At 31.9% G+C, this 12,363-nt stretch overlaps 1 protein-coding gene across 1 annotated transcript; it reads right to left on the minus strand.

The window, feature by feature from the left end:
* Positions 1 to 159: 159 nt before the first annotated feature.
* Positions 160 to 9,176, minus strand: LOC123199539. The gene is made up of 13 exons (XM_044614575.1): positions 8,801 to 9,176; positions 7,109 to 7,929; positions 6,107 to 6,541; positions 5,367 to 5,541; positions 3,409 to 3,761; positions 3,179 to 3,324; positions 2,695 to 2,835; positions 2,484 to 2,597; positions 1,864 to 1,989; positions 1,376 to 1,474; positions 1,164 to 1,265; positions 556 to 636; positions 160 to 329 (listed from the first exon to the last, which is right to left on the minus strand). Exons 2-13 carry the CDS (start codon positions 7,923 to 7,925, stop codon positions 243 to 245), a joined length of 2,676 nt encoding a protein of 891 aa, XP_044470510.1. The 5' UTR covers positions 7,926 to 7,929; positions 8,801 to 9,176; the 3' UTR covers positions 160 to 242.
* Between the last annotated feature and the right edge of the window lie 3,187 nt (positions 9,177 to 12,363).

Below are 12,363 nucleotides of genomic sequence, written 5' to 3' on the forward strand. Positions count from 1 at the left end.
TTGAGCTGAACACCAAGCCGAGCCCAAACTTTCTTGGGCTCTGATCCACCCCTAACCCCTTGTTCCATTTTATGCCTCCTGTATTGACAACCTTATTAACATGTTGGATTAGACATCCAAGACGAAGATCAGCAGAGAACATGAAAATTACAAACAATATTTGATAAGATGATTCTATTTCTATATTAACTAACAACCTCAAATCAAAATTGAGAGCATTCTGTAACTGACAAAACTCCATATTACAGAGCTCGAATTTTTCCCCCATAGCCATAGTATTTCAAAAGCCCTTCGTCTTGCCGCCAATTCTCCTTTACTTTAACTTCAATCTGTTACACAAATAAGCTGCTGAAGTTAATATGTTCTAATCCAGAAACAGAAAACAAGTACTTTTTATACAATTGTTTAAATCCAGTGCAGAAACTATGTCATATGTGGGATATATGCTGACAATAGAATATTAAAATGTGGCTGTAGGAAGAGAAAGCCCAATATTTAAAAACATATAAACCATCCGGATAAACATTTGCTATAAGGTTATGTTCAAGTAGGCACCTCAAGGTAAACTTTCTTCTGTAAAAAATCTTCAATGTCAAGCCGAGCAGCTGTTGACAGTAGTTTTAAAGCCTTACCTCCCTACAGTGTTTGATTACATACAAAAATTAGAAACCCACATCAAAGCAAAAATAGTGTTTAGTGTGCTTGAGTAAACTGCATCAAAGACTGGTAGAGCATATATAAGGACGGTTTTTCTCCAGACAATCTTTGACCAATTTAAACTGGAGAAACATCAAAATAAGTTCAGGATAACATGTTTGGCAGCAAATATCAGGTAAATTCTAATCCGCATCATATTGCAGGCCAAAGCATGTAGATAAATGTTATAAAATTGCATTATTGATCTCATATTAAGTGGGCTGGTGCCACGATCTTTGGCCAGGCCAAGACATTATTATCCTTCAAATTTTAAATGGTTATTGATACCCTTTATCTTTTGTCTTCCCTTTATAAAGCACTAATCCCCAGACAAGCCAAGGTGCTCATTTCATCCCATCCATATACTCCACACCAGCCAACTCAAGGACCATACAAAGGATTATGTACCAAAGCAATGATGAAGGGTATTCACAAAATTTAAAAAAAAAAAAAAAAACTGTACTCACTTTTCCTATAAGGATTATCTTTTGTGTGTTCTTCTCTACGACAATCTCCACCTGTATAAAATCTTTGGCAGTGGGCCTAGTTTTGTAGCTTACAACATTCACCTGAAGGATTCAGAAATCAGAAACCAAAGTTTTAAAATACACACCCCAAAAGTTAAAAAGAGGAATGAAGATATATAAGCAAAAGCAATTGTAAGGAACAAGTTACACACCTGACATGCATAAGGGACCTCATCACGATATTGCATAAAGATCTTTTCTCTAACAATCTCAGCTACAAAGAATCTTTCTGGGTGCTCACTAACAATGTCCTGAAGCTCATAAGTACAACAAATAAGCATTGCATTATAAAAGCAACTAATCTTATGCCCTTAGAAGTATTACATAAAATCATATGAACAAAAAAGATGCTGCAAGATAGTTGATCAGAAAGGACCAGAAACAGGACTTAGTTGTCAAGAATTTCATCTTTCTTTTCCCATTTATATTCATGTTGGCTACCTCCTCGTACAACATGCATATCAAACATGTATAATCTTGTCTCTAAATAAAGAACCTGCTTTAAAAACTTGGGATAAGACCTACATGAAATAATAGAGATTACCAACAAGAGTTTTGCGAACAGGCAATCCTTTTTGCCTGGAGGAATTAAACAAGAACACCAAAAATAGAAAATCTAGAGTATAATATTCCTTAATACCTTTGGATAGTAAGCTGGCCCAACAGGAAGTTTCGATAAAATCCAATCTTTGACATCTTCAACAGCATGACCAAATTTTGCACTTACAGGTATGACCTCATCAACATCTGTAAATTTCTCATACCACTGCAAAACATGTGACATTTATTAGCATACAACATTGTCAAAAGAAACAAACATGCAAGAAACATAGTTGGAATGTCAACAGTACAGCAATTTGAGTCCACATAGTTGAATCATGGGAATATCAAAGCAATGTAAGAAATCAAAAGGATATATTTGTTGTCAAACACCTGGCAGTTGTCAAGTAAGATTCCTTATCATCTATCTATATTTCAAAATGACAGCAATTACAGTAGAAGCTATTCCTTCACTAGAAGGCTCGCATTTCTGTCTGTAGAACCAAATATGGTGTCTGTACAACTTTAAAATTGGTAGCAACATGTTGTATGCACTAAGCTAATTCACTCTTCCTTTTCTCAATAACAGTAGTGCAAAGATTAACAAAGTATCATTTTTACTCACAACCCAACTGAAAAAAAAAAAAAACACACAATTCTAGCAACCAGAAGCAATGAATGCAATTGTACATGTTCACACATCTATCCACAAGTTATGACCTCAAGCTTTTTTGCAATTTCACCAGGCTTGATCAAATCCTTCTTGTTCAATACCAGCAAAATAGGCAACTTATCTTTGATCTCCCCTACACCTTCTTCTAATACTTGATCAATCTGCATTCAATAGATAAATTATAATAAAAAGAAAACATAAAACATATCACACTCATTCCAATAGAGCTGAAAATTAAAAAAGGAAAAAAGAAGCAACCTTATGGGGAGCTTTAGATGCATCAACGAGAACTACAACACAGTCGGCATTAATCCCAGCACTACGAACATTCTTCATCATCATAGAATCCAACTTGTGCAGCTTCTTCTCAATAACACCAGGGGTATCATAAAGTATCATCTGCAAGCAAAACTCTAGTTAATGATCTCACATGGCTACATAAGTGTTAGTATTACACCTGCAACGCACAAGGGAGAAGGAAGAGAAGGAGAAACCAAAAGAAGAAACAGCATCACTAATAACTAAATAAGATAAATTACACATACTCTTATTTGAATACAGAAAGGTCCAGTATCAGTGATCAATCTATGAAAAATTTAGCGACTAAGTTCCAATTAGTCACATTTTTCTAACATGATTGAGAATTTTACCAGTTTCTCAAATAGCATAAATGAGAAGTACAATTGATATCAACAGATAACGCGAATTAAACATAAGATTCTTGACCATTTAAAAATCAAACCTGATACTCTGGACCAGAGCATAAACCAAGAATACGATGCCTAGTCGTTTGAGGCTTATCCGTAACAATTGACAGCTTCTGACCAATCATTTGGTTGGCCAGCGTACTCTTACCCACATTTGGCTTCCCAAGTACAGCCACATACCCTGCAATTTACTCATATATTCCTGACTATTGCAGAAAAGAAAAAAAAAATCATATTGCTATATTATGAACAAAGAGGGGCTAACCGCTTTTATGGTTAGGGTCAGAGGTATCGTCAAGTTCTTCCAGCTCATAGTCGTCAAGCAACGCCATATTCCTCTCTGGTTTCACATTAAGAGACAGAAAGGAAGACGTATCATCCTCCTCAAACACTTCTTCTTCATCTAATTCAAGTTGGTGTTGGCTACTCCAAAGTTGCCGTTGATCTTTCTCTGCTGATAGAAGGCTTGAGTGGTTAATGCTCCTACAACTGAAACTACTTCTCCTTTGTAACTTTTTCAGTCGAAATTGAGTTTTCCCAGTTGGGATTACACTGTAGTGAGGATAGAGACTGCGAGGGAATGAGCAAATGTTTTGAGTTAGCTCCATTGGAGCTTCGCTTCAAGATTGCTTCGTCTGTCCCTTATTATCTGCTTTGCGTTGGGCCTCGTTGGTTGATAAAGTTATTGATGCGGCGTCGTTTGTCAATTGTTTAAGAGGGTAATTAACATTATATTATAATTAAAATTCCAGTTGGCACACCTAAATCCATTTCTTTGCATTTTCACCTTGTTTTAATGATTATATAATAAGGAAATTAGAACTTAAAGCAATATTATATGTACATATTTTGAATATGTAAAATTTATATATAAATTATGTATTATCATATGATTGAGTATCATTTTATTATTAATTTAAAATCACTAAATTACATAATAATATATAATTTATATACTCATTTTATATATTCAAAGTATATATACATAATTTTATTGTATTAATGAATATAAAAAACTCACATGTTATATGAGATCAATTATACAATATATTTAAGTAATTTTATTTATTTAATTATAAATCTTAATTATAAATTAAAAAATATTTTTAAAAAAAAATACTTCTTACTTCCTTTCTCTCACAAACCCATCCCCTCTTTTGCCGCTTCACAATATCAAAGCAAATCACTCATCGTCACTTTTCTTTCGCAAACTCTTATACACTTCATCTCAACTCCTCAACACACTTGGTTGACCAATCTCACACCCATTTTGTTTGTCTATAAAGAAATTTTCTTCTTTCAAACATGCCAAATCACACCCAATTTATTGTTATTGAAAGTGGTAAGAGTGTTATTGATAATGACAATTAACAGGAGGTGGTGATCATGTTGGTGGTAGGAGATTATAATGTCATCGTTGATAATGACAAGAAAAGGTTGTAATGATATTGCCGACAATAACAAAAGATGATAATGGTGCTGTTAACCAAGGTAAACAATGATTATATTATCAATGGTGATAAGGGTATTGGCGGTGGTGATATAGACTACTCTTCTTTACATTCTTTTCTCTATTCCTCTTTGTCAATGGTGGCTTGCGTTGGATCGGTAAAGATTCTTTTTCAAATTTGATAATGCACAAAGGTTCAATTCCTATGGTTTGCCCATAACCCATAACTAACCATTCCTGAAAAAGATGATGAATGAATGGAGGAGTATAGTAAAGCTCCTAGTTTGAGAGGCAAATTTATGCCTAGATAAAAGAACATGAGTTTAAAACTCTGAGAGTAATGGAGTGATTTTTGTTTTTGTCTTTTCTAAAAGAGAGAGAAGATGAATAAGTAAAATAATTCTACTCCATTATAATGCAAAAATAACCAAAACTTGATTGTCACCTTTAAGTCATTGCAACAACATTCAGGCTCAGAAGACCAAACCCATAAATCTTTGTGTGTATTTATGTGTCTGAACAAAACAAGCATGTGTGCTGTCTTCAAAGTGCACAAAAGCAAAATAAAAACTAATTTGATAGATTTCAGCACCTCAAAGGTTGCCAGCAAGGAGGTAGCTTGAGACATTTGATTTATTTTAATGGACAGATACATCCTCTGCAAGCGGGAAAATTGCAGCGGATAAAAGTCAGAGATCCTTGCTATTCACAAGGTAGCATGTACGACCTTTTTATTATCTTGGAATGAGATCTAAGTTTTATCTTTGATTCACTGCGGGGCTGCATCATCATGCTCAGATGCACCAGGATCACTGCTAGTTGATTCTTTCCCTGTTAGGAGATAAGACCCTACTAAGGCTGCAGTGCCAAGGGTAATTGCAGCAGCAATTGAACCCCAAACCCATCTCTGCTTTCTTTTCCTTCTCTGTCTATTTCGCCGTGCCATCTCTATACAAAACAATAACAGATGACAAAATTAAAAATGAACTCATTTAAAAAATCCAATGGCACAGAATTTCAGCTTTATGATATAACATGCCAAGATAGAGATTGCCTAGACCATATGTGGTAAATGAGAATGCAAACAAGCTGGTACAAACAGTTTACTCAAATATCATTTGCTTAATTTCTAAAATAACATGAAGGTTCACTTTGTCTAAAATGGGCCGTTATTCAATTCCTCGGCCTGAACACAAAAAAAGCTTATTTCTTGCATCTGCAAATCAGGAATTGAGTCATTTAAAGATAGAAACTCTAGCACCAAGCATTATGGAATTCCATATGGAAGGCAAGGGAAGGGAAGCATTCAACATAAATCAACAACAGATCTTGTGCTTCAACTTCTGCATGTTTGAACATATGAATACGCGAAAAGGAGAAGAATAATGCAATCAAAGTCAAATATGTGACTCTAGAGATCAGAGATTGATTCTGACCAAGATGACTAGAAATGTGATTTGAAACAACTAATTTTTTGATAGAAAGAAGATTACCCAAGGCACAGAACTCTTACCTACGGCTTCCTGGTTCCTCTGCGACATTTCTTGATTCATTGCCTCGTAATAGTGAAGCCGATCCCACAATCGGGCAATCTCAAAGTTCTTTGCTTCAATCTGAGCTTCCATTTCTGCCTCCATCTCAGCCTTTGCAATGCCCCTCCCAATAGATTCTGATACAAATCGAGCAAGGTGAAATTGTTGGGAAAGCTCTTCTGCAATATTGATATTCAATTGCCCATCCTTCCCCGCAATGGTGGGATCTGCAGGCAGAGTCAATCCTGCATGAGCCAACTGTTCCCTAACCTTCTGCCACTGACTTTGCACATCATTCAGAGCTTCTTCTGCTTGCTTTCTCTTCTCTAATTCCATGAGTAAACTCAATCTTATTTCACACAGTTCAGTCTCAAAATCCAGAGGAGAAGACTGTGACCCATCCTCAGATGATAACTCTGGAGAAATTAACAAAAGTGGGCATACTTAGCCATATTGTTTAACTATAAAACCATGATGCTCCAATGTTGTTTCCATAACAACTTAAAAGCTTTACACAACCAAAGAATCATTATATATTTTTTAAATCTTTAGAAACAACAATCTCATGTGAAAAAATTCCAAAAAAATTTTAATTATTCCTATGAACATCTTATATCCAAAATAAAGGATGAAAAATACCAACATGCAGGTGTATACACATCAAAACTCATGATGCAGAGGACCTTGCATTCAAACTCTTCAAGTAATAAAACCTATTACTGATATGGTGAAACAAACATATGCTCTTGTAAACCCAAACATTCTCTTTCACCAATTGATACCCGTAATATGACTTAAAATGCAACTCTTGATACCAAGTCTTGGCACAAGAAAAAATGTGAAGATCAACAAAAAGAAAAGGAAAAATAGCTTATGCAGTGGCAGAGTCAGCCATATGTTAAAAAAGAAAGATATAAATTCATGCATGCGTATCCAAAAAGATAAATTATAAAATTATGAACAGTTAAGAAAAGCCCAAATACCTTCCCAAACATCATGAAACTCTCCCTTTGGAGTAAAAAACTTTGCAGAACTTTCCACCCAGGTATTATCTTCTCCATCTGAGCTACTTGCCACACTCATTGATTCCTTTGGATCGAAAAACTCTTCACAGTCACTATTACTCTCTATCTTGAATCTAATATGCTTTGGCAAATCACTTTTCCCAGGCAAAGCATTACTCAAACTGCTGCTTCGGAGTCCACTGTTACTGCTCTCAAATTGCCTATCACTGCTTCCAGGCTCACCAGCATGCACACCATTCACATGCTCCTTTTCTGTAGGACCATGATGGAAACCATTCATAAGTTCATTTGCAGGACTATTCTGGACATTACTCTTGTGTTCCCCTTCAACTGGTCCAGGTATCATGAAGGAGACAGAAGCACAATTGGTTAGCCCAACACTCTTTGTTTCAGTATTTTTTGTAGCATTCTCAATGACCTTTCCTTCATCTTTTGATTTTTCGGACAAGGCCCCATCCACCTGTGAGAAACTCTTCACTAGCCGTGGCCCACGCCGCTTGTGATTGATGATATAAGGTGATGGAGGGAACGAAGTTGGTGAATCAGGAAGGGGAGTTGGCTCAGGAGTTGTGTAGAGTGCTGGTGTTATTGGAGGACGATTTACTTTCCTTCCAATGTCCACAGAAGCACCATTTCTCCTCCCCAACTCTGAATTTGGATGAGGAGCAGGTTTTGATTTAATTGAAGGCTTTGAATTGGGAACTGGCATGTCTACAGATTTGGACTCTCTAGGTTCTATCAGCCTATCAAAAGATATAGCTGTAAATGTTGGCATGGCTCTGCAACATCAAACATCACTGGTCAATTTGGCTAAGAAAAAGCTTGAAAGGGGAAATCTGTAAACAAATAAACTATAAACAATAAACAAAAATCTCAAACATCTCAAACATGTTGTTGCCCTTTTAACCAGACAGAGGAGAAAAAAGCTTAATTAAGACAAATGGCAGTATTTTTCCTCCTACAAACTAAATAGTGCTTAAGTTAAACTACTATGCCACCAAACAAGCTACTCTAAAATTTAAACTTTATTTATTAAAAAACTACGTTCAGAACAAAAATGAAAATTTAAATTAACCACCTATCGCGATTTTTTTTTTTTTTTAAATGGAACCCACAACCTAAACTAATAATTCATTCATACCCATACAGCGAAAGACCCCACTTTCAGCTCAGAAATTAATAAAGCTAATTGGCTCAGTATCTAGTTACAAGCAAGAATACAAAAAGCTGCACAAAATTAAACATCTGATTCACCTTCCGAAATAATCTCAGCCATCAAACAGATAGTAGCATCCAAATTCTGAAAAACAAACAAATAAATAAAAACTATACAGCCGAGAAATCAATTCGATTCTTCCACTCGCACCCTTTACAAGTCAAAAAGGAAAAAAAAGCCCAACAAAACTAAAATTCCCAGTCATTTTCTCATAAAAATTTCAAATAAATATACGGGAGAGATGTTAATACGGCTATCGAACTTGATAACTAAATACGACAATAACTCATGAATTTTCAAAATATAATTCATTTTCCTTAAGAAGTCTTAACAACCAAACAGCGCCTAAAATTCAAAAGTGGCAGAGCCAAAAAAAAAAAAAAAAATTGAGACAGAAATATAATATAAAAGAATCGGCAAGAATGAAACGTTACCTTGAATACGAATAAGAAATACAATAAAAAAAGGGAGAAACCCTAGAAGCAGTAAGTTGATGGAGAGATCAGAGACGACTCGGCGACTAAGTACATATATAAAACGGCATGTTTTAATGCAAATAACGTAACGCGTTTCTTTTCCTTGTGGCTTTTTACGCTCTTTCTCCGACCTTCAAAGAGAACAGGAAGTGACTCCCCCGCCAAGCTTTTTCGCAACGGCCGCCTCTCTACCTATCTCTCAGTCTTCATTTTTCTCCGCAAATGTTTGAGGCTTTTGTTAATATATATTTAATTGTTCTATATTAGGATTTGATTCTTATTGGGCACGCATGCCGATGTAGAGCTGTTTGGGCTTCGGTTATAACAGGTGAGCCGATATTTATGGGGGAGACGACGGCGTTTCGAGAGTCTTCATTCTTAATGTTTTTTAAGGAAAACAAAAAGAATCATGCTGACGTCAGCAAGACCAGGCAGCGGTTAAATTAAGCTATCAAATTTGAGAATTATGTGAAGTTCACACTTATATGTATTATTATAAAATTAATTAATATTTTATTTTTAATTTAAAATTATATAATTATATAATAACACATATAAGTTTATATATATTTATATATCTAAAATAAATATATATAATTTTATTTATTAATTTTTTTGTTAGAGCTTTGGATGGAATATATTCATGATAGTCAAATCAAATATCATATTATATATTAAAATTTTAATTTTTTATATCATATAGTGAATATTATGTATCGTATCGTATTGTCTAATATGATTTTTAAAAAATAAAATAATAAAAATTTTAATTGATACATCATTATTTTATAAAATATCATAAGTATCCTTAAAAAATTAAGATTTTTTATATATATGCATATTATATCATCATTTTATTAAAAAGTATATCGATTCATATCGGTAATATGATATGTATTATATCATATTATATGTATATTGTATCTTATTAATTCGATATATTTTACGATATGTATCATTTTTTCTTTGTATCATATTGTATTATAGGATATGTATCGTGTATTATAAGATACTGATAATTATAGTTATATTTTATAATTTTGGAATGAGCAACATTAACTATACTCATTTTAAATACACAAATAGATATACACTTATATGTATTATCATATGATTAGATATTGTGTTATCTTTAATTTAAAATAATTTAATCACATAACAATACACATTAATAAATATTCATTTATATATTTAAAATAAATACACAATAATTTTATTGTTTTGAAAATATTACTAAGTGTAGAAATAATTTTTTTTTAAAATTATTTAACTACTTAGACTAAATTTTTTACTGTTTCAACTTGCCTTTTAAATTTCTATAAAATAAATCAAGTTCAAATTTGTATATTTGAGTTTGAGTTAATTGATTTTGAATGCAAAATCATGACATGTTCTTTTATATATAGAATTAATTAAATTAAATTAAATAATTATTAAATTAAAAAATTTATTTTGATATATCATTAAAAAATATTTGAATTTATATTTTTATTATTATAAAATATTTATTTTTATCGTTTAAACTATTATTTGAGAATATGTTACTTGATTATAAGCGAAACCAACTCTACTCTTACCATAAATGTTGAGGTGTTTTTTTTTTTTATAAATAAATATAATATATTTTACTAATTAAAAAAATTGGGTGATATTGTGTATATTTTATTATAAAAAATTAATTTATGAAAATTAAAAAATATATATTAATGATAGAAATGGTAGAGATTTGTTTACAGCATTGATCTTCTAGAATAGATCTAGTTTCCCTTGGAGGGCTCACCACAGGTGTCGCAGTCAGTTGTGAACTCTGTCATGACGGCTCGTGAAAAAGGCGGCTGCTTTCTTGTGAAACAAGTTCGTGTTTCATTATTAAACGTCAAAATACGAAGCTTCCACTCGTAATCAGATTTGTCCGGAGTCTGGAATCACAGGTTCCATGGAACTTCCACGTGTTTCTTTTTCAATTTCGTGACATTTTTCATTTCAGTGATGGTTGCTTGCTTCGCACGTGACTGTGAACTACCACATCTCTATTTAAATGGGCCGAAAATAGAGCCCAAGCTTAAAATATTTCCAACCTAGCCACACTGACACTAGGGAGCAAAAATAAAAAATAAAAAAATATACTAAGATAATATAACAAATAATAAAAAATATATTTATAAAAAAGTATTACTAAAATTTATATAAAAAATAAAAAATATATATATACAGATTTAATAAGGTAAATTATCAATAATATATTTCTAAAATTATGGTAATATCACAATAATTTTAATACTTTTTACAAATTTTTTATTAAAAATCAATATAACAATTCAAATATAAAGTATTTAATTAATTATTAAATCTAATATAATATAATAAATAATCAAAAAAATTTGTATAATAAGTAATATATTAATCAGTTGAAAAAAATAAATAAATTAATTAACTTGAATTTTAGATTTTATATCAAAATAAATCTTTGTATAGGCCATCAGAGAGAGCAAAATTACAGTTGAGAATTAAGAAAGAAATGTTATTAATTTTTTTTTTAAATAACAGTGGTATTTTCTTAAATAATTAAAAATATAAGATATAATTTTGTACTTTAAATTTAGCCAAAAATTCAAAAATATTTCAAACGTAAAATTTACGTTTAATATAGAAAGGGTATAAAATACATATTTAATATGTTTTGGGTTTAAAAATTCTTTTAAACATATTTAATATACAAATAATATAGAAACATGAATAATACGTTATAACTAAGCTTTGAATACTATACGTTATAACTCCCAAATCCATACAACCTCGTATTTAAGCTAAAAACCTACTCTATAGATTTGATTGATTTTGATTTAGATCAACTTAGTATATTATAATTGGAATTAGTAGGTTAATTATAAGAATAATTAAGATTTGAACAAATGTTGACAAAGTATTGTAAAACCAAGATATACGACCAAATGCACTAAAGCAAAATAGGGCTACTTTCGGCTCAACTCGTGTCAAGCCTAGTTCATCCCGATTACTATTAAATTAAGTTTGTTGTCGGTTAAATTAGTAAACTTGTATGGTAACAATTTAGTTTAAATAAAATATCAATAAATTTTTAAAAGTTTAAAATTTTGAATCTAAGTTCCCAAAATTTTAGTCCCTAACTATAAATATATAAATAATTGATAAATATATAAATTACGAGATTTAAATATAATTTTTTGAGTCAAATTTAAGTCAGTTATATTTATCTAAAACTTGAGCCAAAACCATTTAACCTTGACAAGCCCAAGTTTTACCTAAGTTTCGACTACATTTAAGTTGAGTAAAGTATAAACATAAGTTGGTTCAGATTCGACTCAAATTCTAACTGACCAGTTCGAGTTGTTTAGACAAGTCAAAGATGTTATCAGAGTTTTTTTATTGAATAAATAATATCGTTGAAGAAATATATAGTGTTAAATATCGATAAAATGAACAGTATTATTGAAGAAGAATTCAACCCAAACTACTAAATTCAAACTTTAACTTAAATTCAA

This window comes from Mangifera indica, chromosome 16, assembly GCF_011075055.1.
Source record: "Mangifera indica cultivar Alphonso chromosome 16, CATAS_Mindica_2.1, whole genome shotgun sequence".
Classification (NCBI taxonomy): domain Eukaryota; kingdom Viridiplantae; phylum Streptophyta; class Magnoliopsida; order Sapindales; family Anacardiaceae; genus Mangifera; species Mangifera indica.